This window comes from Pyxicephalus adspersus, chromosome 1, assembly GCF_032062135.1.
Source record: "Pyxicephalus adspersus chromosome 1, UCB_Pads_2.0, whole genome shotgun sequence".
NCBI classification, from domain to species: Eukaryota; Metazoa; Chordata; class Amphibia; order Anura; family Pyxicephalidae; genus Pyxicephalus; species Pyxicephalus adspersus.
Window position 1 is genome coordinate 47039610 of NC_092858.1, and position 26985 is coordinate 47066594.

Here is a 26985-nt window from a genome sequence, read left to right on the forward strand (position 1 = left end):
CAAAAGCATGTGGACATTCTTTCAAATTATTCCATTCAGGTGTCTCCATTGACAAGTACTGCCAATGGTGTAGCATGCAATACAAAGCCATTTTGGATAACTGCAAGATTTTAAACTGGCAACAATGTGTGGAAGGCTGTATTAGTTTTCAGGATACCAATGTCTTTTTGTAAAGCCAGGACCATAAAGACATGATTTGATGAGTTTGGTGTGGGTGAATTCCAGGGCCTGCACAGAAGAAGACCTATGGATCACCTTTGGGATAAATAGGGATTAGCCAGGTTGTTTTATTCCATCTTAGTACCAGAAATCACATATGCTCTTTCAGCTGCAAAGGCAAAAATTCTCACTCTCCAACTTCCTATCCTCTTCCAACCTGGAAGAATGGAGCTGTGGTAACACTGAAGGTTTGGGTATAAATTCCCATGATTGAGGGAAAGGGATGTCAAAGGTATAGGTGTAGGTATAGGTGCAATGATCAGGTGTCCACAAACTTTTGTTCATATATTACACACAACACATCCCGAATGACCAAGTCACCCATATAACTATTGTGTGGTATGATAGGTAAATCATGATGCTGCCAGTGGTATCTGCCACTGGTAGCCGACACCAGAGAAAGCATATTTTCCTTAGGAATAATTCTGCATGTAAAACCTAAGCTCAGCCATAGAAACATTGCTTTATATGATTAGCAGATAATACTCCCTACACTCAAGTTTCAGTTCAGCCTAATTAAATGTTAAATGCACTGTGCTTTCAATGCGCCGCTGGTTATAAAAGAAACTCCTATAATTTTCTAAACTGAAGCAGCCAAAATCACAGCTTGAACCATACCAATTACAAAGGATAAAATCATTTTGCATTGAACTTATCCCTTTTTTTATAATGCCAACTCTTTCCCATTAATTTGAAAAGCATTCTTGTGGACAGTAATCTAAAAAAAAAAAAAAAACACACACACTAAATAGTAGAGAGCCTGGGAGTAGCAGAAAAGCTTTCTAGAGGCCTCCTGCTGGTCACTCTTAAATTATTCTGTAAAAAGGCACTTTTTAAGTTTTAGTTCAACTTTTAGCTATAATTTTTTTCAACAAATTGAAAGTATTTTTAGCATAGTAACCAGTCCATTAATGGCCACAGAAGCTGTTCCAGCTGTCTAATGGAAGTGGCGATGCAGGAGATCGTACTCCGTTAAGAGATAGAAGTGAGGCACTTAAATATAGCACTGCTCTGTTTAAAAGATATTAAAAGACTAAATTTACATTGTAAAAAGGCAACTACAATTTTTAAGTTCACTCCAATAATGACACTGGTACACAAACATGTATTTTTTGGTTTCTTCATTCCAATTTATATTTTTAGGGGGCACTTTACACATTTATGCACTTTAGTGTTTGTCCATTACATTTATTTTCATTTAAAAGGAAACTTGTACAGAACTACTGAAGCTTGCCATGCTGAGCTTCACCAATAATGACAGTTTCAGTTACATGATTCTATTTACTCAGTTATAGCCAGGCAGCTGAGGCTAAAATGGATTTAGCTTCGAAATGTATTCACTAGATGGTTTGGCTGTGTGTGTGATGGTGTGTTGTTCTTAAAGCGGACTTAACTCAACACATTTACTTACATAGAAGAGTAGACAACCCTTCTAAATAAAGTAAAAATGTTGTTTTTTTTCTTTCTTTTTCTTACAGTGCAACATCCTTTTAAACATAGACCTAATGGGAGCGCAGAGCCTCCTGGGAAGCTCTAGCTGCTCCTTCATGCACAGAAGGGGCTTTTTTTCCCACTAAGAGCGGCACAGTGAGATTGGCTCTTATTTTCCACTTCACAGCCACTACAACACAGGATCTTGCACCTGCGCAGTGCGAGATTTCGGGACAATGCAGGACTGAATCGTGGGAAGGACCAGCACCATCGAGTGACCTGCAGGATGAAAGTTAAGTGTAATTTATTTAATATTAGTTTAGTTCCGCATTAGGAATCCCTCTTATGGCATATATTTTAACTTTCATACAGCAGGGGAAATAAGAAATGAACTCATCAACATTTTTCTCTGTAAACATAATTGTAATGGGGCAATTGACAAGAAATTTACACCAGATGTCAGTAACAACCCAAAAGTCCTCACACATACAAAGAAATCAATACAAATACATCTATGAATTAAGTTTTGTGTAATAAAGTGGAATAGCACAGAGAATAAGTATTGAACACATTAAAATATATGTATATACGGAGAAAAACATAAAAAAAAATGGCAAGTATACACTCATTATGCTTGATATAATAATTTATGAAATACCTACATGGTATACATGGTAGAGAAAGACCAAGGCATCTTTGACTAATCTCTAAGTGACAAAATGAATCTCAAAGTTTCTATCGATTACTAAAATTTAACTTTTTACTGGAAAAAAAGTAGGTAATTTGGCAGTGCTCACTATGCCCCAATAGCCTAAGGTCCTAAATTCTGTAGTGAATAAGTGGCACTGTTTTCTCAAGCATTTGCATGTGACCACAGTGATGGGGAAACCTTGACATCCTGTACTGAAAAATAGATTGAAAACTGAAGCTTCTTTTTACTTCAAGGAGCTTTGATGATCCTCTAATGCAGTGTTTTTCAACCGCTGTTCCGCGGCACACTAGTGTGCCTTGAGAGATCTTCGGGTGTACCGTGGGAAATTATCCATTTTCAGTTAATTGGTCCCAAAATGATTTATTTACTGCAAAAAATTTGTCTTCATTTGTCTATACCAGCGATGTATAGTGATAGGCAGAACCAAAAAAAAACTCTTCCACTAGATGGCAGCAGGTAGCTAATTTACGTGTCTGACTTTTTGGTGGTGTTCCGTGGGATTTTTCTAATTGTAAAATATGTGCCGCGACTAAGAAAGGTTGGGAAACACTGCTCTAATGCATTTTTTGCCCAGGAAACAACTGTACTTTTTTAAGTGTTAAACCTCTTGCATAAGGTTGTGTTATTTAAGAATCGCTGTATTGTTAACAAAATGGTCTTTTCCTCCCAAGCTGCATGCTTCTATCAATTAGTAGCAGAGCCAAGCACATGAGCAGTCTCAGTAAACAGAACTGCAGTTGAACATGAGGTGAACTAATGAAAACCTGTGACGAATGATCAGAGTAGGACCAGTATCTGCCCCTACTCTGACAGACATCACAAAGAAATACCTCTGGTTTTCTTGAGGTCCAGGGAAATTTCCTTTATGGTGAATTCAGTGTGAAAAGGTGCAATTTGCTCACGTAGGATGAGAAGATGTTTTATCAGAAACAGCTGTCCATCCACCTGTGTCTAGATTCAAAGGAGACACAACGGTAATCAAATGGTTACAAAACATTCAGTTCAAAGAAAGTTAATAATAAAGTTTAGAATGAAGCATAATATGAACAAGAAAATGACAATTTCTTAAGCATAAATTACTTTTACTTGCAAGGGTCCATTTATAGAGTGTGCACCTAGATATTTGTTACCCTCAATAAAGTCGTAAAGGGTTTGAATGTTGCTACTGTCCATGTAATCACTGGGAAGATTCAATGAAATCTAAAATTTAGAGTGGTCACTGGCTCTTCTGGCGTGCGTGTGTGTGTGTGTGTGTGTTATACAACAATGGAAAAAATAAGAGACCACTGCAATTTATTTTTAAATTACCATCCTAATGAGTACAACCCATTCTATGCGAATCTGATAAATTTCTACATAAGCACACCTTACTCTGCTTTATGAAGCTTTTGAGTGAGGAAAAGAAAGGTGCAATACTGGCCTTATTGGCACTGGCAGTGAGCGTCAGGTTGCTTCTATCATTAAAATGTCAAAGATGGCAGTACATAAGAACAAAGTCAAGCAACAGGCACTGGGGACAACAAAGCTACACCCTGGCAGACATAAATGAGCACTGAGAAGGGATGACCACAAGACCCGTAGGCTGACATCAAGTGATCTTCAAAACATAGTGGCAAACTGAGACTGGGGTCTCGGTAGGAAAAGTTCTACAGGCTCCTAAAAGCAGGGCTAAAAGAATGCAAAGCCAGGAAAAAAAATAGACCTTCATCAGTGGGAAGCAAATAGGAGTCAAGCTGAGGTTTGCATTAGACCACAGGAAATGGACTGTAGAGGACTGGAGTAAGGTCATCTTCTCTGATGAGTCCAATTTTAAGCTTTGCCCAACACCTGGCTGTCCTATGGAGATGGAGAATCCTATACCAGTGTCTCACACCAACTATAAAATATGGAGAAGGGTCAGTGATGATCTGGGGCTGCTTTAGCAAGGCTGGAATCGGGCAGATGTGTCTTTGTGAAAGACGCATTAATCAAGCCACATACAAAGTTATCCTAGAAAAAACTTCCCCCTGCTAAGGCTATATACCCTAACTGGGAGGATTGGGTTTTCCAGCAGGACAATGCTCCATGTCACACAGCCAGAGGAATCAATGTCTGGATGGAGTATCACCAAATCAAGAGTCTTTCTTGGCCAGCCCAATCTCCAGATCTAAACCCCATTTAAAACTGGAATTACATCAAGAGGAATCTTGTGAGGATACTCTCAAGCAAAGCTGAGCTGTTTAATTATTTGCAGAAAGAGTGGTAAGAAGTTACCCAACAGCATGAAAGCGTTTACTTTTTATTTCATTGAATTTTTCAAATTCTGCAAACACTGCATGATTTCTCTTATTTTGCTGTTTTGTAATTTCCTTTAAGTTTATGCACTAAGAAAAAATATTTTTATATATACAGAGAGAAAGAGTTCTCAATAATTCAGCTGGAGCAAATGTCTATCAAAAAGGATGGTAAATGCAATAATATATATGCTAAAGCAACAGTTTCATAGATCTTCAGGTCAGCCTCTTGCATTCTGCAGCAGCACCATGCCTGGATACTGCACAGAAAGGGATACGTAAACATTTTTGCAGTGCTTGAATGGCAATTATCAATCCCATTCTTATCTTGATTCAAAGTCTCTGGTTATTTCTTGAATCTGAACTTATAGTCTCTATCATTAGGAGTACTGCCTCTGGAAGATATATTGGCCTCAGCCCTCAACTGAGAAAAAAAAACAGACTGGGCTCCATGATTCAAGTCTTACTCACTCCTGATGAAGCATTATTAGCGAAATGCGTCAGTCCGAAGACTAGAGATTGGAAACTAGACTAGAAAAAGTGTACAACATAGAATGCCTATAATGAAGCATTATCTGTTATCACAACAAGGCGCTATTGTACATTTTATGCACTTTCTGCACAATAAATCTTGTATATTTATTAGACCTAAAAATGTTAATTGATTGTCCTAAAAAAAAAAAAAAAAAAAAAAAAAACCTGCTACCTGACATTCTCAATCTGTTTAGACTAGCCTTTATCCCATATGTGTCTGAATATTAGGGGTTTGGGCAATAGGTACAAGCTACATGAATACCAACAACCTAGGGAGGAAAGCCAAATACCCCAAGTCACAAAGGAATTCCAAGCAATACTGATCAAGGTTATGTGGCTACAGAAAATAATAATTGACCCTTCCAATCTTTTAGGCAACTGCCATGTCTTAGAAAAATCACTGTTCACAGCACCCCAATAAAGAATGCCACATCACCCTGCCAGCAAAGCAGATGAGAGACGTTCAAACACATATATACCACTGAATACATACATATTTATCTTATATTTTACACACACGTATACATGTGCATTGCAATTAAAAGAGGATGTGGAATAGCTACAGTTTAAAACAAAATACTCGGAAAAAATGTGTACTGTAGAATTATATATTATATGCAATTTGTAAACGTATTTTGCAGTTCATAGCAAATGTGTTTTTGTACTGTGACCCCAGTGATCTGTATCAAAATGATAAGAATAATGTGTGACATTCAGGACTATACAGGACAAGGTGAAATAGGATAATGGGCCATTTGTTTATAATTCGACTCGTCTGGCCGGAACACCAAGGACATTCCAACATTCTCAGGGCAACAATTGAGGAAATATTACAATTACTAAACTGACAGCTTCCCATTGGGAAATTTAGTAGGTTTATTCACAGACTGAACATAAAGATATGTTAATACAAAATTATAAAACAAATTATACATTATTTATTTATTTTTTTAAAAGCTGACCATGAATCCTAAGCTGTACCTAAAGATGTAAATTTAGCATTTTCAAAAGAAAATCTTAACACTTCAACAATGTGGAAAAGTAAAATTTCAAGAGACGCTGTAACATTTGTGATACCCAAAAAAAGTTTTTCCTTTTTAAATATCAAAGTACTCTGTTCAATAACCAGAAGAAGGGAAGATAAGATGTTCCTACAGTTCTACACTTTATTTGCCACAGGACTGGATATTATTAACTAGCATTAACTGACATAGTACGCAGAACTTTAAGTCCATGATTAAATCACCGACAATTTTTTGAGCAAAGCCAATTAACCTAACTGCATGTTTTTTTGGGGGGATGTACAAAGTATAGACTGAGCTTCACACAGACACTGTACAATTCAAATCCTATTCAGATATATCCACAAACATAAGCCAAGCAAAATGCCTTATGCCATACATTATTACGCTGTGTTCAATCCGGCTAACATATAGAGTGGTGCTTGAAAGTTTGGGTAAACTTTCTATATTTTTAGTTCTAAAACATCATCTGATATTCAAACATGTCCTAAAAGTAGATAAAGGAACACATATATAAAAAAATATCAAATAACGTGTGTGGTAAAAGTAACTGAATTGTGCTTAATATTTGATCCCTTGTCGAGCAATAACCGCAACTAAACTTCCTGCACCTCGACTCGCAATGAGGAATTTTAGCCCATTCCTTCAGAACAGCTCCAGCACTTGTATGTTTCACTTTTTAGCCCCTCACTCCCAGTTGACACACAACAGTCCTACATTCCTCAGGATGGCTCACACCTTTTACAATCCTAGAAAGACTCCCTTTCACTGCTACAATACAGGTGAGGACAGTGAGAACAGTGGATTATGGAACTCAGAGTAGGATAACATCGCATGATAGACATTCTGCTTTATTTTGGGATTGTGGACTTCCTTCCTTTTAGCCCTAGCATAAGCACAACATTCAGAAAGAATTAGTTGGGCCAACTCTAATACATAATCATTACATACATTACAGAGTATATAGAGCAAAAAATGACAAGCTGCCAACTTTTTAAACCCTCCAAATGTTGTTTGGTACATTAGGTGGAGCTCCTGAGCATGGGAACACTAATCACACAGTCCAACATTTGTTCGCACAGAGCCAAGCCATGCCGCCATCCTTCAACAACCAAAATCTAAAGCATCTATATAAGTGCAGGGCTTAGTTCTGAGGTGAGCTAGCAGTTCAGGCTTTTGTGGACAATGCATCTGGGACTGGGGGACTCCCCAAGTGTACCAAAAGCAATTTCTTGCAAAAAAAAAAAAAAAAAGTCTTTTGATGTCTTTGTGGAATGTTTTAACACTTATCACACCCAACATATTAGTTTATTATATTTATACATTCATTAAGGATACAGGTTGACAATCAAAAATCTGACCATCGGTAATCCGGGTCCTTTCAGTTTACCGGCATACATATCGCATTTTCAATGAAGGGACTGCATTGGCCACTAATGTTTTCATGGCGTGTTCTGCAGAAACAGCTGTTAGGTTTTGCTTGCTAAACTAAATACACCTTGAGACATCCCTGCTGCCTTCTCCCTGAAACTTTGCCAGATGTCCGACGTGAAAGACTGGCCTGTGTGGGGAGGTAAATATATGAAGAAAAAAAATTCGGAATTTTCAAAAATCCGACACACCTCAGGTCCGGAGGTTACCGGATTTTTAATTGTCAATCTGTAGATGCATATTGAGAACATTTAATTGTTCTTTATCTGTTGCCAGGTAAAAGGCTATAAATAACGTTGCTACCTTAAAAAAGTAAACATTTTACTGAAGCATTTCAACAATTTGCACAAGCATGACATGACAAAATAGTTATGAATGCCTTTACTCACATGATTACTGCCTACAATATAAAACTGGACAGAAAATAAAGGTTACATTTGAATTACTCTACAAATATCATTGACCCGCTGCTCTGAAACCATTCATGTATGCTGCAGTTTCCTGATAATCACTCATTATGTTTGTATTTCATTTTTATAATAATACATCACTAGAAGCAGCTGATGGTAATTTTACTAGAATAAGCTCATTTGAAACATATACATTTGTTTTTCAGGTACAAGTCAAACTGTACACATTTACATGCTCACGGAAGCTAAAAATAAAAAAGTTTTTGTTAATCGAATTCTTGCAATAATGCTGCCTGAAAGACAGGTGAGTGAGAGCCAAGTGATGAATAGCCAGGCAGGAATTGCATTTGATAAGTTTGAAGGAGCAGGACTTCACATTCATGCACGTAGCTTTGACTCACAGCTCAGAGACCACACAGCTAAAAGTAATCCCCTTCTATCTGACAATCTGCAGCTAACAGATTCAGACGTCTTCTTCAGGCAGAACAAATTCTGAAATCGTGGTTATCCATCTAAGCCCAAGCAGCGAGAGGGCAGAAGAGGAGGATGACAGGTATTTATTCTACTATATCAATTCTCTAAGCACTTGAGACAGCAAGATCCCATGCCAAAAACAGAGAACAAGCAGGAAGCACACACTAAAAAACTGGTATCATATACAAGCACGCAAACAAACAAAACAACACAAAATCAACAAAAAAAATGAACACTGCTAAAATGAATAAATAAAATGGACTGGACATTGGCAAGCAAAACAATTGTAAGAAAGCCCAATTACCTGAAAGGGTAAAATAAATCCCTAGTAATAAACACATCACAATGTGGGGGGAAAAACGGGTTTGTGTAGGTAATGCAATTTTTGTACTTGGATTTATAAAGAAATTAATACTTTCCATATACCCAACAATGTAAAAACAAAAATAAATGGATTTGTAAATTGCAACACCATAGGGGAAATGTATCTAGCCTTTTGCAATTGCGGAAGAGATTATGTTTGAAAGACTAAACAATGTTTCTGCAAAAAGATTTATGAGCATATCCACAATATAAGAAGTGAAAAAATTGTCCGTAAGTCACCCTATTGGATTAAAACATACCTTACATTTGGATGAATCTAGATTCATCGCACTGGAAAGAGTATATTACAGATCCAAGAGGTTTTTTGTTTTATTGTTTTATTTTCTGGATAGGAAAATACTTCAAAAGGAAGCCAAATGGATATTTCAGTTGGAAGCAACCAGATATCCAGGACTTAATGAGTGCTTTAGCTTCAATCCCTTTTTAGAGGGCAAATATTTTTTTTTGTTTAATTTGAAATTATAGGCATATGTATATTCATTTTTATAAGTATGTGTAATTTGTAGTTTTTTTCTATATGTATATATAGAGGTTCCGTGGATATATGTGGTTTCTGTGCCCAGTGGGGTGTAAAGCCCCTCCATGCAGTATGCACTTTTAGTTCTTTATAGACACTGGATACACATTTTTTACATGTAGACAAAGAAATACATATTTAAATCTTTTCATTGTGAATAGTGTGTTATGTATGGAGACACATGTAGGTATTTGCTTAAATATAAAAGGATTCAAGATGAGGTTATTATAATGGGAGTGTGTAAATTTATACATGGATTAGCAAATACTTTAGGTGATTTGAAGGAAAATACGAATGTATTTTATTGTTTTATTTTTTTTTCTCTCCTAGTAAGGGGGAGGCATGATTTACACATATTTGTGGGTTTTTTGTTTGGTTCATATTTTGGTTCATTTTTGTTAGTGCTGTGGTGAAATTGTTTTGGTGTGATCGATGAACTGAGATCCATTCCATTGCTCTCCTATTGGTGTCTGCCCCTGAAAATATTGAGGAAACCATAATTCCATCGGACCTCCAGAAGTGTAAATGTATGTATATAGATTTACAATGTGTTTTTAATTTTGGGTGTGAATATCAAGTGTATGTTATTGTTTGTCGGCTTTTTTCTCCAGAGGAAGTTGACTGGTTCCACGAAATGCGTCGAGGATACAGCAACATATTTTGTGCTTTATGTAACAGTACATGTTTTTATGAATGAAAGACAATGTTTTGTTTTTTTATAATTTTGTATATTCTATGTGAATTAAAGATTATTTTGTAAAAAGTAGTTGACAAGTCTGTGTGTGACAAGCCAATTTTTACTGCCTACAACACATCTTCTATTGGAAATGAATGTTTACTGCTGACTTTATCATTTCAGTTCTAAGGTTTTATATAGTTTTATAAACAATTATCAATAATACACACACACACACACACACACACACACACACACACACACACACACACCCCCGGCCCTTAGCAAGTTTTAAAATGATTTAAATCTAACCTCAAGACTTTTTATGGCATTATAACCCACCCAAGAATAATAGCCAGCAACAATTGCTTCTATAAGATCATTGTTGCTGCATTTCCTGCTTGGCATTGTGTTAACAAACACCTGGATGCCCCACACCACAAAAATCCACAAACTTCTGCTTTTTTTAGCGGTAGTACCATTTGCTAATGATTAATTAACTAATTGCATTTGACTAGCAGAACCTGGCTGTTACTAACCTTCCTATTTCTATTGAAGAGGTGTATTTTGTACACACTGTTTATGCATTTAAATTAGTCTTTGTTAAAAAAAATTAAAATTCATATCTGAATTTAAAAAAAAATGTTCTTATCTTAAGTTGGATGTACTCAATTTTAAGACCCAAGGGCCAAATGACTTTTTATTATGTCCCAATACCTTAGAATTGAAAATGAAGGTGTACTTTCTTTGTCCTATATAAAAAAATATACAAAATATACACACAGTTATTTCACTTTAATTTAGGCCAGGGTTAGTGAATTTTGACTTATTTTCTATACCTTTACCAAAATGACTTGGAAATAGCAGCAAATGACATGTGTGAAGCGCTGGACCTTAAGTGCAAACATTAATTCAAAATGGTATTCTCCTCTTTAGTGAAAGTCATTAGTTGCTTAAAAATCCCCAGTGAAAAAAGTGGTTAAAGGCAAAACACAAAATGCAGCTATTCAACTTTATAACCAAAAGGGAAAACAGAACAGCCAAAACATATTGTTACAAGGTCATACAAGAGTTTTGCACCAAAAGTTTTACCCAAATTCTGCTAATATTTGTTCTTTCATTATTAAATGCACAAAAACAAATCTTTTTTTTCTTACCTTGTTTTTTGTAATGGCATCAGAAGCACCCAACAAAGACTGAATGCATGCTGAGAGCGCCTCCTGTGATAGACCTTGGAAGACTGCCCTCTATAGAAAATTGGGGAGAATTACATTAGCAGATATACCAAAGAAAAAATTAAAGGTAAAACCATATAGATTTATGATTTTCTCTTTTTTTTAAATTGCATGGAAGTTTTATGTTCTCCCGGCGTTTCAGTGTGTTTTTTCCGGGTACTTTGGGTTCCCCCCACATCCCAAAATATGTCACTAGGTAAACTGGATTAACCTCAAAAACATTGGTCTTCGACTGTGTTAATGACATATGACTATAGTATGGGCATTAGATTGTGAGCCCCTTTGAGGAACAATTATTGATAAGACTATGGGCTTTGTAAAGAGCAGCATATTATGTTGGCAATATAAAAATACAAGTAAATAATAAATAAACTGAGAGGTCTGCATTGAGATCACCCAAAGAATTATATCAAAGCATACGTAACTAGGAACAGTTTTGCCATTCAACTTACATCAATACATCGATATAACTTGGACAGACACACCAACGTCCTCCTTACGGTAGGGTACCACATCCCATGCAGATCAGCAGGGGAAACTGTGCTCTGTGCTCGCAAGCCTAATGACTCTGAAGTGCCTAAAATGAAGATTATACTTTTACTGACATGCATTATTCTGAGACACATACATTTCTAAGAGCTAGTGTCATTAAGCTTCCCCCTCCCCACAAGTCAGAACTTTTTCTCTTAGCATATAAGTAAATGGGAATGCAAAAAGTTTAGTGGGAGGTGGAATGTAGAAATGCAGTGCACCACAATGCATGGTGATGTGTTACTATGCATTGGTGTGCTGCAACACATCTGATTTAGTTGTTATGTTGTGATGCTTTTGACAAAAGCACTGAAATGCATATAAAACATGTATTCATGTGTGCTTGGATTAGAAAAAAAAAAAAAAAAAAACCACCAAAACTTTGGAACCGTGTACAAATTAAATCCTTCCCTTGTTATATTACATACGTAGATCTGTATACACTTCTTTACACACAAGTTACACAATCCTTGTGTCCTAAAAGCTTGATTTTTTTTGATAACCTCAAATAGCAATTTACACTCTAGCTAGTCTAAAAAAACATTTTCAAATGCCATTACCCTGGAAACAGCACATCAAACAAGATTTCACCACGGCCTTTATATAACATTTTAAACTACCTTTGAAGGAGATTATAACAGCTTAGTATTTCCCTTTGTTTCCCCTTTACAAAGTGGTATTTAATGTTTTGTACAGGCAAATAAATTCTCCAACAATATATAAGAAAAAAAATTATGATGCCAATAACATCTAAGCTGACATTTCATTAAATCTAAAGCATAAAGCTGCAATAAAGATCCCACAGATAAACAAGACCGAGTATGTGGCAAAATGATTTTATTACATAAACTGGTAAACAAAAGTGTAAAGAATTGTTAACAGACAACCTGCACCAGTTGCCAGTGATGGACACAAAGGTAAAACAAAATACCTTACCAAAGTACACCACAATGACTCTTTAATTGGGGCTGCCAGTCCAATTGTCCCAGATGAGTTCATAGTGATGTTTATACTATGGAGATGTCCAGACTACCTGAATGAGATACCATAAATAAGGTATTCCATTTCTTTCTAACTTTTGAAACATGACTGTGTGTCTGGGGATATCCCAAGGAGGACTGTTTTGCTCTAAATATTACATGTCCCAATTATTAGACGTTTACCCAGACAAATAATAGCCTAGAAATAGATTTTCTCTGATCAGCTGTCTTTCCAGAAAAAAATCAAGCTAACATTGTTTTATTGCAGGAAAGACTTACCTTACAGCATAGGTGTCAGTCCCAACTTTTTTTTTTTTTTTTTTTTAAACCATGGTTTGTCTAGCCCAGGGCCCTATTGTCTTTAATCGCTCACAGGATGGCACTGTTAATATTTGTTTAGCATTTTACCCTGTAGTGTGCCTTAATAAAAACCAAAGAAATATGGCTTGGATATACACAATGGAATGTCTAATATTGTCAGTTCATGTTTTTAATGCCAAATCTAGACACTATGCTTAATAACTTTCACTCTGTACACACGTTGTTGAAGATTTTTTCTTCTTGTATTCTGTGTTTTTCTGATTTTCTATGTGTTTTTAAACATGTAAAATACAATAAAAGAAAATTGTATTTGAAAAGTAAACCTAAAGCGTAAATCTTCCACTTTGGATTGGAAATTTGTTTAAAACCTCTGTCAGGTTTATTATCTGTAGACACAACAGGTAGTGAGAAGGAAGGAGAAAAGAAGGAAATCTCATTTTACACAATTGTCACCAGAATAAATATTCTCATAAGATAAATTTCCCCTATTTATGTTGTGGTGACAAAATAAAATGTTGGATTTTCTCTCAGTGACAATGCTCACTAGAATGAACAGAGATCAAGTTCAAGTCTTCAATTGGGTAAAGGCAGGTGCAAAATGCCCAAGAGATGGTCCTAATTCTTTCCAGCTGGTTTAAAAATGGCTTTAGATACAGGTCAAGCAGTTTTGGTCAAGTTGAAGTTTTTGTTTTATTCGTCTATAAAAATGTAAACTTTTTTATAGAGCATTTTTGGCTGTGATGCCCTACAATAGCCTTAAATCACAAATTGCCAACAAAACACTTGTAAAATGAGAACATGTATAACAAGATAACCTGCACAGCAAAGGAAAATAGACATCATAATGCCACAATTAGCAATTCATGTCTGCACCTCATAACCCAGTAGGTGTAATTCAGTAATTAAAACATACCACTTTTAATAAGGTTGTTGGAATCTGGATCTTCCAAGCGAATATCTGAAAAGGAAGCCTCCATAGACTGCAACCTTTTTTGTTCCTCTTTGAGGCTCTGTGCAATTTGCTAGACAAGACAAAAATGTTGCATGAAAGATCAAATTTTAAAACACAATATCAACCAATATGATGTGCTGGGAGAAATACTGGATTATAGATATGAGAATTAAAATTAAACATTGTTAGGTATAAAGGGAAACCAATGTTTATGTTTATGTAATCAGTTCTTTTCCACCTATAGTTGTAATGCACCAGTCTAGCTTCACTCTGTTTTGAGTTGGTTTGGCAGTAATCTTCTGATATAAAACTCAAACAATAGGGGAAGTTTTAACAATCATTTCCACCACAGTCTTATTGCTGAGTCTCACATACAAAATTATTTTTTTGGTGACTCTACCAATCAGATTTAAACCTCCCCTAAAAGTTGGTGATACATCAAGCAAGCAGAGGTAGATACAGAGAACACATACACAGAATACAAAAACAACAAGGAGCCAGTGAAATCTGTCTGCAAAAGGCTTGGATTAAGGCACAATATTTTCTAACACAGCGGCTGTGAGTGCTGTACAATGCCAACAATTTTTACTTACACGTTAAAAGGTTATTGGTAAAAGTATTTATTGCACACAAGCACATAACACTTGGTAATAAACCTTACGCATCAGAGGTTTTCATTGAGCACTGTACTATAAAAGTAAACCAGTTAAACGCATGTAATTTATTTTTGAATATGATGGAAAAAAAGGATAAGCAGAAGTTAGATGAAGAAAAAAAGACTCTATTTGTATTAGTAGATCCAGCAAGATAAGTAGCTACCCCAAATTGTCAAACTTTTCTTGTAATAGCCAACTTACCCCTTTGTCCTATGCTTCTTTAATGCTTTACAAAACCATCCATTATAGTGCCGAGTTGTAGTGTAGGTGGGGGGGGGGGGGGGGGAGACTAAACTTTCACAGTGAGCAGAGATTTGATCTCAGATCTTAATGATAATAATTAAAATTATATCAAAGACAATGTATATTTATGTATTTCTTCATCAAATGTTTAGACTAAACGTTACTGGTTTGGGGTAAGTTTAACTTTTAGGGTTGAACAGTGAAATTCACTCTTTACAAGCACTTTTACCCTTTTTATCAAAAAAAAAAAAAAAAAAAGAATTAAATCAAAAGTGATATTTCCAATGATGTAATCAGTTTATGCAAATACTCGATAACACTTGCTAAGAACTTCCTATAATTATGACAAATCATAATATATAGCTGGTCTGAAAGTTGGAAAATGAGTGTTAAAGTGATCATGGAACATACCTCCATCATTTCTAGCTTGTCAGGATAGGCAAGGTCTCCTGGAGCAGGCTTATAACCCAGGATATCAGTTTGGATATATATGTGTGTCCTATAAACAAGTCTTTCCTGTACATCCTCCAACATCTGCTTCACCAGAGCAGCAAAGGCACCTAGTTGTTCAGCTGAGCAAATTAATGGTAATTAAGGTGAATAGTTAAATCAGACACATTATTAAAAAAAAAAAACAATTAACAAAAAATCTTTAAACTCAGAAGTAAGTCACATAGTTTGTTTGAACTGCATTTGGCTGTTATAAGCAAACAAGTGGCCTCAGGCTGCTATTTGTATTGCTCCTAAAACGCACAGAGTTGCTTTTGTAGACTGACTTATGGGGAACTCAGGCAATTCAAAGTTTAGAATTTGGTTTCTTGGGGATCCAATACACAGGGTTATCTTTAAACCAAACGAACATTCCTACTTGAAAATAGAAATGTGTTACTTGTATTCCCTCCCCTTTAAATATACTGCATATGTGGGAAAATATACATCTTGATTTAACTTTTAGGTGAAAAAAAAACTATTTCACCAAAGTGTATTATAATTCTTTACTTCTATGCTTGCATTATTGGTTTGGGGTAATAGTGCACTTTGCAAACGAAAAAACGAAATTAAAAGAGTAAGGGCTAGTATTGTTGTATCATTTCACATGCAAATGCATCCATTTGATCAGAAATTGCAATGTTTGCATTTCAAGAGCAGTGGTAGACAAATCACCAAAGTGCACTATCATACACATTTACTAGCATAAAAAGCTCAGGAATCTTGCACACGGGTTAAGCTCCTAAGATTTGACATCAAGCATTCCAACAGGACAATAAAAATGAACCTGCATAAAGACATTCAACAGCTCAGCAGGAACAAAACCTTTTGGTTAGCAGCAAAGCAAAATTATACAATACATATAACTTGATGGATGGGCAGCCCAATGGGATAAATATGTAGCAGACTATAGATGTATTATACCAAAGAAATAAGGACACATTACTTACCATTGTTTTGAACATGATCTTCAATCATTTCAATCTTTAAAATACCACAAAGTTCGGATAATGTTTCTAAATGAACTATGTGAATAATCAATGGACGTAAAACATCATACAGAGACAGGCACAGTTTCTCCAAAAGTACACTGTGATAAAAAAAAAAAAAACAGAAAAAAGAAAAAACTGTTTAACACAAACATAAATGTAAAAAGGATGCTCACAAAGGTCAACCAAATCTTAGGACATAAATCTGTTCTTCCTACCATAACCATGGTCAGTGACTTCTCCATTGCGGGCTTCATGTATGAACTGTCGGGGCTCAGCAGTTGTTTAATAATGGCAAAATGTTGCCATTTTTGAAGCTCTAAAGTGAATGCATAGTGTTTTTGCATGTAGTTACTTGCGTGTAGGACTAGAAAATTGATCTTTCTTACAAAACATTTCATAAAAATATTTTGTATTTTAAGTCATAAAGGTCTGAGTGTAAGGCTACTTACACACGTCAGATGATTCTCGTCCAATGATCGCTTCAGAGCTAGTATCGGAGGAGATCCTGACATGTGTACAGTGGCTTACGTGACTACATAGCCTCAGTCAACACAGCCACCTAAGCTACAGATGTTTCACTAATATGTTGTGAATAGTTTTAACATGGCAACCCATAACACATGGTTTGTACACAGTGTTGCAATGTAAGCTGCACTCTACCATACAGTGCACTTTTGTGTGCTAGTCACAACCAATGACTTTGAAGCACACTCCAATGATTTTACAAGTCTGCATGAATACATTGCTAACTGAGCTTTTTTTTTTGATTATATCTCTTTGAGCACATCTGATCACCAGTGAACATCAGCAAGGATTTATACCATGCCCATTTGTGCCATATGAACCCGAGTGTGAAAAACATTACTGAGAAGACTCAGTAACTTACTTTTCTGTCTTTCAACAATTATACAGGAAACTATCAATGTTTTCATAAATAAAAACCACCCTGCAATCTTGTCACACACACCATGTTACTGGTGACTATTGACATGTATATTCTTAGATGGTATGGGTCCCTACTATGTATGTTTTACCATTTCTGCTATTTTTGTAATTGTGAAAGCAGTGAAACACAAGAAACAAAAAAATTTGAAGAGGAAGCTCTTGAAATGCTATATCCCTTTTGCTATAAAACAAGCTTACCTGCCTATTCATTGTAAAAATGTACACTGAGCTGAATATTTAGCTTAGTGTTCCATCCCTGAATACTGGTTGCTGGTAACGAATGTGTCCTTCCAGGCTGACCAATCAAACCTGTGATAGGACTGCTCTATTAGTGGTGGGATAGAGAAATTAGTTTAGTTCTGTTTTAAAATTGCTGTTTTTGTTTGTTTTTCCTTTCTCCCTTTAGAAAAATTGTAAAGGGATTTCAGGATAGAAACCACTTGCAAGCCCAAAAAAAAAAATGCAAGCTATATATTTTTTAATTAAAGAACTTCACATAAAATACAAATAAGTTAGGCAAAAAGCAAACTAAAAGAGCACTGCCAAAGCACACAACTCAAGGTCAACCTTATTAAATGCTTGGGAAAACAAAAGGAAAAAAGGAGAAAACTTTAACATTACCTCTATTTAGTTTTAGGTAAGATGATCTTTTCTTAAGGTGCTTATGTGCTCCCTTTAGATATTTTAGGTATACTATTGACAGAACTTTGTTATATCTTTTTACTAAATGCAATATATACAACAAAATAAAAACAATTATCTAGTAATCCAGCTAGAAATCTTGTGAGCATAAAATGTGCTGTGCTCTTCACCAATGCTGCACTTTTATTAACTAGCATTATTCCCAGCTATCTCTGTAGACTTTTAGAAGACCTCCACACAAAGATAAAAGATATGGGAAATAGAGAGAGACATTCTGTAGTTCCAACAGCTCTTTTTGTTCCGATGGGACAAAACTGGAAGAACGAGTCTAAGCATATGGATGCAGCCACCACATTCAAGGATTATAATAAACTATAATTAATTCAAATTTTGTTCTTAAGTTTTTTTTACACATTAATAGTAAAATTGTGATATCCAATGCAGCGCATCTACTTTTGATAGAGCGAAAGTTGCTAGCACAATAGAGAATGTATCAGAGGTCACTGGAGCCAAGAGGAGGGTAATGTCTTACAAAAAAAAAAAAAAAAAAGTTAGAATGAACATAATGGCATTTTCTTGCACAGACCTGCGAAGCCAAAAGAGGCATATTGTCAATTTTTTTTTTTATAGGACAAGTTTTCTGATTCCAGTCTAATATTCTGGTAACAAACCAACTATGGAAAGACTAGAAGATGTAAGAATATACAGATACAAGTTAATATTTATACCCAGCTCTTTCTAATATAATGTATACAAATTTACCACATACTCCAATTTTGGTGTTGGTTTGGTGAAGAACTCATTGAAAAGTTGGTGTTCATCCTGGCATACATGGACCATAAATGCACAACCACTCCGTACCTACAATATATAGAATGCAGCTTAGTAATTAACAAGGATATTATGCAATATTATAATACATGTTTGATAGAACAGAACCTAACACATGTAGGATAGGACTAGATAGGAGCTAGCAACCACAAGAGAGTAGTCAATCATATTATCCACTTACCAAAGCACAGTGATCCCTGTTGTTCTGGCTGGTGAGCTCTGTGATTGTGCTGGTGATACTTGGACTAAGCAAATTCTCCCGCTGATCTAAGTAGCATTGATGAATTTCAGCAAGCAGCAGCTGGTATCTATTACATATCATTAAGAGTAAAAAATTATGTCAAGCAAGAAGCATTTATTAAAGCACATTAACAAAACAAAATCAATGTGTGCGTCGAACTACCTTTATAGCTACAATGAAAATACAAACACAGTATTATACCCATGCAACAGATTCCACAAATAAATACAATTTTATTATTGAAATGTACAGATTGACAAAGTAAAAATTTACTTGAGATACAGAGTGTCACTAGCATTAACACAGAAGTTTTCCTGAGCCCTAACCTTCATAACTTGAATAAATTACTGCAAGAAAATTATTTTTTTCCACTTCCTGTAAGAGGGTGACAAAGATGCTTAAGTTATGTTATATCATTTTTTCAATCCCTCTAACTGCCACTTTTGCTGGACAGCTTAGCCTGAATTAACCTGTTATAAGAAATGGAAAATCAACATATCTACTGGCAAAATCAACAGATTATAGGATTGAAAAAAATGGGTAATGCTAGTGAATGCAACATATGAAGCAATGACAAAAGAATGTATGGTCCATAAAGCATTTTTATTCCCTGTGAACCACAGACACCCTGTCATTTTAATCTATAAAGGAAACATCTACTGGGAAGATCAAACTTTAGAAAATTATAATTAATACACTTTGATTCAACTAAGATATTACAGAAAATAGGACTTTATTTATATAGGATGATATAAAGAGCAATACAATCTAACAGCAATGTAACATACTGCATGGTTCACGGACAACTAGAACAAAACGTTTAGATAAAATGTCTTTCTATTACCCAAAATACTCACTCTGGTATCTTCTCAGATCGCTGCTCCATCTGTTCAATCAGTGTCTGTAGAAACATAAAGAGTGACAGGTAATAAAGATTTTTACTATAGCGTGACTAATTAGTGGCCTGAGGCATATAAGTTAAATTAGTGTTTGTTTTGTTTTTTTTTGTTGTGCAGTAACATCACACAGTTCTCAAGTATTTCATTATCAGTTTTTTGTTTTGTTTTTTTTTTTAAAAGATGTACACTTTCTGTGTTGAGTGGTTTGTTTGTATTTATGTATATACACACCCACCAGTCTAATTAACCTTTTCAATTTTTTTTTTTTTACAATTATTCCCTTTGTTGTAGAAATGAAAGTGGTAAGGATCAAGTAATTTAGTAAAAGACAAAAAAAAAAAGCATTGAATGGTTTCAGTCCACAAAAACTCTGTGTGTTGTCTGTTTTGTCAGCTCCTATTAGGAAAATAGTAGTACATTACTAGCATAACAATAGGTATAATTCTTTACTTGTAAGGTCTTTAAAGCAGGGCTGTGGAGTCGGAGACAATTTTGGGTACCTGGAGTCGAAGTTGATAAACATGTGCAGACTCCGATTCCTGATAAATTTTAAAAAATACAGCAAGTTCCAATGTCCTATAAGTACTTCTCCGATGTAAGAATAAAGCCCAGTGAATAATTGTTTCTATAATAGTGTGAAGTTCATCTGAGCAATTATACAACCTGACATTCACATTATTGCAATCTGGATTATGTACATTACAAAAAGTGTTTTCTTTAATTTCAGATATAATGTGTTAAATAAGTTAATTTGCTATGGCCTAATGTGTGTTCAGGCGTCCTTTCTACACTCTCCATATATGCTCCCATCCAGGGCTGAACTTTAACATCATTTTGCACACCACCTAATATTAGGAAGTTAGTTAGGTGGCCCCCTGGCCCTTGAGCCACCCACTTCCCTGTCTTCAGCAGAAGATCAGCAAACAAAGATAAAGCCAGTCTGCTCAACTTCCTCTGTCTGCTAAAAGAGCTTAGAACTTAAGAGGAACAGCTTTTTCGGATTCAGCTGTAAGGGCTCATGTTTATTTTAAAACTACATGGCTGCTTGTGTGTACTATGATGGAAGACTGTGTGCATGTTTCTGGATAAAACTGCAGGGCTATGTGTATGTTTGTGTGTATGGTGCACGAATGTATGAATGTTTGTGTATATTGCACATTGTGTGTATGTTTCTAGGTAAAATGTAGGGTTTAGGTGCAGGGCTACAAATGATTTGTGTGTATAGTGCCATGTTGTATGTATGTCTGCAATAGTGCAGGACTTTATGTATGTTTGTATTTAAATCAAAGAATATGCTAGTTAGTATAACATTTTATATTTATATTTTAGTGAAAACGGCACCCTATTCACAATGGCAAAAAGTCTGTCAACAAACTCGATAAAGTCTGGTGTTTATGAGCACTTTACATTATCAAGTGATGAAACATTACATGTGGCAATGTATTCTTGAAGATGATGATGAAAAACAATGTGATGCATAAATTAGCAGTTTCAGTGCACCTACAAAAAAATGCACCTACAAGAGCATCAAATTAGAAAAGACACTTGCAGCGTTTTCATCATAAATTGTTAGAAGTTGTGAATGAGAAGGATATCAATGAAAATATTCAATTTACTTCTGAGATAAAAAATGTTCAGAAATCTACTGGAGACCAAACAAAACTAAGAAGATTCTTTATATCTGACAAAGTTACCATAACAATGACACCAGAAAAATTCAAAAACCACATTATTGAAATGGTAGTAAAGAATACTGTACTGTACCACTATCCTTTTCACAGCCAGTCTTTTTAGACCTAAATGGAGAAATGTCTAAAAATATGGTGTTTCTCTGGAAAGAGAAAGTATAAGGAAACCCATTATTGAAGAGGCCAAATGTAAAAAGGAAGAACTACGAAAAGGTCTGAAGGGGCATTTTGTCTTCATAAAAATGGATGCATGCACACCGTCAATAATTTTGCTATTAATGTTAGATTTGTTGATGAAAATAAGAAAACAATAACGTGATCCTTGCGAGTAAAGAACACCCACATCACACCAGTGACTATCTTTAGAAGTTAGTGGAAGATGTTCTAGAGGATTTTGAAATCAAAAAGGAACAGATTGTATGTATTGTGACAGTTAATGCTTCTAATATGTTGAGCACAATTGAGAAAATGAATAAAGTAGATGAAAAAAGTGACAGACAGATATTAAAGGAAGACAGTTCTGCAAGTATTAAAGAAAGTGAAAGAGAAGAGAATAAGGACACATTTTGGATAAAATTGTTGAAAAAGCATCTAAGCGTACTGCTATTCAACATATGCTTTGTGCTGTTCATACTCTGCAACTTGCAATAAGAGATGGATTGAAAGATCGTCAGGCAGCTACTCTAAATTGGCAAATTGAGGCAAGTAACTGTTGCAGCAGGGCCCCTAAAACAAATGCCATTTTGAAAAGATGTGCAGGTAAAGGACCCATTTTGGATCAAACCACACGCTGGGAATGCACTTATTTGATGGTGAAGTGTTTGCTTGAACTAAAACAACTGGACAATGAAAATGGACAAACTAAAAGAACTGGACAAATGGACAACTAAAAGAACTGGACAAATGGACAACTAAAAGAACTGGACAATGAAAATGTTTTATTAACTGAAAGCCAGTGGACACAAGTAAAAGCACTGGAAAATCTACTTTCTAACCCCTTTACTGTCAACCTAGAGTTTGCAGTCTGAAGATTTAACACCTGGTAAATTCTTCTTGAAATGGGTTTGATATCTTGCCTGAACAAAAGTGGAGGGTTTATAGCGGATGGCATTGTATCTTCAATGAAGAAAAGAGAGAATCTCTTACTGAATAATCTAATCTTGTTAGCTGCTATTTATGTTGATCCAATGAGCCGAATTTTGTTGAGCAATGACCAGACTGATACTGCTCTATGATGTAGCAGTTCGCATTAAGAAATTACTACCTGAAACACCACCACTGGATGAAGCTATAAGCACTAGTAACTCAGGATCATCCTCTTCAAATGAAGAATTAGACTTTGATTCCTACTTGGACAAAATGGAACTTTCAACAGAAAAGCGACGTTGCATATGTGTGAAAGATAAACAACCAGAAAATGTCCAAATAAAGAGACTCCAGCAGACGTTTTTTAAAGAATTAAAAGAAGTAGAAAAGTATGATCGCTCATCAAAACGGACTGTAGAAGAAGACACCCTTGTTTATCCCGAGAATATTAGTGATGTGGCTAGAACTGTAACAGCAATGCCACCCACCCAAGTCAGTGTTGAAAGACTATTTTCAGCTCTAAAAATAATAATAAAATAAAGTCAGATTTATGAGCTTCTATGAAGGAGGATCTGGCAGAAGCAATTCTGTTTCTTAGAACAACACTACATTGAGTTAGTTTTGGATTGCATTTAACAGCTATTCTACTCTTCAACTATTTTCCAAGTTTATTATGTAAACTGTTTAAGGTTTTGCAGCTTTTGTTTTTGTTCATGTAGTTAAGCTTTGTTTTTGTTTTAAAACTACCAAAGAATGTGGTTCAAATTTTTAAGCTGGTAAAGTTCCTGTTCCTGATTTTTATGCATGCTATGCTACTACTTTATACCCACTTGATAAAAACAATAAAAAACCTTATTGTTCACAATTTTTTGTCTTTTGTTTAAGCTGGCCAATACAGTAGAGCGTCAGCTTCCTAGCCAGTAGTTCTGTGGTTAAACGGCCTGTATGTTGCCTTCCTTCAATCAACATGGAAAATACATTAGCATATTACAGGGTTTCTTATTTTATCTTTTCATTTTTGCATTCAATCTTCACACATTTGCAACCAAACTTCACAAAAAGATTTAGACCCCCATAAATAAATACATTTATTATAAAATTAAATATAACACAATATTTTTACCATAAAAGTTTTTCTCAAGAAACATTAAATAAAAATATGTAATAATTAACTTAATGATTTACCATTCATTAATGCTTTCTCCTCTTAGGTATTTAAGCAAAAAGCTAAACATTTTTGTATATTAATTTAAGCAATCCAGCTCGCTTATTGTTAAAAATACACTATTGATGCTTTCTAATAAAGCACCCAAATTAATTAGCCTATTTCTTCTTACTACTTCTTTCTATTTAGAGAACATGTTCTCAACAGGATTAAGAAATAGAGAGTATGGTGGTTAAAATAAGATTTGGTGTCCCTTACTTTCAACCAAGCTCTTTACCCGGCAAGTTTTCTGAAAGGGGACATTACCCATACTTAGGATGGCACGCTGAACACGCTTTTCACTAAAAACATTCAAAACCTCAATAATAAAATTGAGCAATGCTTCTTGATTAAATGCTCATGCTTGTGACTTAAAACAGGAGGGTCCCATTTTTATTCCTCACACAATAAATTATATAGCATACAGAATAATTTCTGGAATGCACTCCAGCCACAACATGTACTGCCCTTTACCCAATTGGAGATCTTCCCCTTTTGGTTCTCATTGAGATGGTAAAACCTACTTCATCAAGAATGTAGATGTTTTTTCCATCTTACTTTGGAATGAGATCAAGGATTTTGTTAGCATAGCTAAGCCTTTCTTGAAGAAAGTGGGAATCATTGTGCCTTGCAGAAATTAAAGAAGTTCTTTTTAATGACCATTGGAATTCATCAATGCATCTATCTATTGTAGAAAAAGATACATTATTTAAAAATTTATAAAATAATTGATCCTTTATTTCTCTGAGGCTCCTTCTTAATTAACTCCTCCTTATGGGCTTCATCAAACTTTGAATTTCTCAGACCTTGGTAATTTTTCCACTCTACCAGATTCATAGGTCTTAATAATTTTGGTTATGGTTATACGATTACAACCCAAAACCATTGCCATCTGGGAGGCATCACTTGCATTCAGATAACTGTTTACCACTCTGACGTTTTGCATTACTTAATTCTCTGGCCATAAGGGTAAGTGCAATACTAAATATAAAGCTAATAAATTTGAAGATAAGATGAATAATATTGTTATCTTAAAACTTAGTAAAAATCCCTGAAATAAAAGATAATTTTAAAATTATATTAAGTGAAAAACATAATAATTGACAAATCATCAATTTATTTTCATATATTTTTATTAATGTTTCTTGAGAAAAATTTTTATGGTAAAAAATTGTGGTATAAAATTAAATATAATAAATAAATTGATTTATGAATAAATAGGGTGGTCTAAATTTTTTGTGAAGTTTAATTGCAAAAGTGTGAAGTTTGAATGCAAAAGTGTGAAGATAAAATGAGAAACCCTCTAAATAAAGGTCGGGGGTACCAGACACTGAAGAGTCAGAGAGTCATAGTCGAAGGATTTATTTACCGACTCCACAGCCAACTTTAAAGGTACAGAAAAAGAAATGTGATTATAGGAAATGCTAAACCCTACAACATGTGTATTTTAAATAATTGACAGGGGTATAGAACTAATCAGGTCTGAAAGAATTATCATATAATATACTACTGCAAAAAAGCAACACTCGCTCAAGGCTCCTGAATTAATACTTACCCTGACCTTTGGAGCTGCTGCTCTAAATTTCACATAAAATAAAGTGAAAGCATTGTCAGAATTGGGAGTATTTGATAAATCATGCTAAAGGAAAAAACAGACAAAATTATTTTAGTTTAAAATTTTTCTACATGAACCATACATTGTCACAAAAGTAAGAAATTTGTCAGATAAAATTACCAGCTAAGTTTACAAGCATTTTATGATTTTTTTTTTTTTTTTATTTCAGTATTTTACATCAATTTCGGAGTCACAAGTTAAGACGTAAGTATCCATAAACAGCAGCTGGGAGATGCAACCATAATACCATATTTAACTTAAAGGAGTCAAGTACACAAGATAGGTAGGCCTGTTTACATGCAGACACCTTGCAGCATAATAATTGGACTAAAAATCCACACTAGCCATTTAATTATTTTTCAAGATCAACAGATCCAAGGTATTTGAAAAAAGCCTAATGACACGCAAGCACAACCCCTCACAAATCAGACATGGGATAACTTGACATTCACAGCCCTGAGAAATCATTCATGACATAACCACATTCTGAACCATACCCGTTTGATTAGCAGACTTGTGAGGTTCTGTAGTGTATTCACAGTATAGGTCTTCATAAGATGCATAGCTTTAGAGAGACATTGCTTAAACTTTGCTAAGAAAGCCGGATAATCTTTATAATTCGGCTGCAGAAAAGAATAAAAACCAGAAAAATAAAGTATTAAAAAGTATCAGCAGAAACATTAATGTCGTGTTTTGGTGCCAACAATAACATAAATAAATGATAATACTAAATCTAGTATATTAGCCCATACTGCATTTATAATGCATTCTAGTGAGCTTTCTTTGGAAGTTTATATTAAACGTTGAAGCAGGTTTTTAAGGCATCTAATGTGCCGCATAATGCATACAGTAATGAATGTTTTCCAATGTGTGTTGCCAAATGCTGTGGAGTACAGGAGAAATATCAGAGCTCAAAAAAAATCAATAGACTGCAGAAAAGAAAGCCTGTCACATGCAATAAATGATTATATCTTGCAGGAGATACCACAACATAAGGTAAACATGGAAGTATTTTGAGAACTCTCTACGCTGTACATTATTTACAGTGCGAATTGCTGTCATTGGTTACGGTACTAACATTTCTGAAAGATAATTAATACATTTTCCTTTTATTAACATAAATAATTATATATTGTAAATTGGAAAGAGCATTCATACTTAACAAAAATAAACTAAATATAACAACATAAGTACAATTTAAAATAAAGAAAAAAAATTAAAATAAAGAATAACAAACAGCCAATAGTTTGTGACACCAGACTGTTTTGTGAAACATTCACTATATTATCAACACTAATTAGAGAACATTCAAATTATTGAGTTTATGAAAGGATATTTTAAATGTTACAGCA

General features: G+C 34.8%; 1 protein-coding gene across 2 annotated transcripts in view; it reads right to left on the bottom strand.

The window, feature by feature from the left end:
- Positions 1-2260: 2260 nt before the first annotated feature.
- The window catches only part of COG3 (component of oligomeric golgi complex 3), a 33700-nt gene continuing 8975 nt past the window's right edge, over positions 2261-26985 (bottom strand). For both annotated transcript variants that reach the window (XM_072410009.1, XM_072410021.1), the window contains exons 7-17: positions 26131-26256; positions 25574-25657; positions 19999-20042; positions 19082-19208; positions 18839-18930; positions 16441-16580; positions 15413-15573; positions 14064-14172; positions 11771-11895; positions 11241-11330; positions 2261-3313 (exon numbers count right to left, since the gene is read on the bottom strand). In XM_072410009.1, coding sequence (XP_072266110.1) covers positions 3179-3313; positions 11241-11330; positions 11771-11895; positions 14064-14172; positions 15413-15573; positions 16441-16580; positions 18839-18930; positions 19082-19208; positions 19999-20042; positions 25574-25657; positions 26131-26256 — 1233 coding nt within the window. In that variant the 3' untranslated portion in view covers positions 2261-3178. The remainder of the gene's footprint in view (positions 3314-11240; positions 11331-11770; positions 11896-14063; positions 14173-15412; positions 15574-16440; positions 16581-18838; positions 18931-19081; positions 19209-19998; positions 20043-25573; positions 25658-26130; positions 26257-26985) is intronic.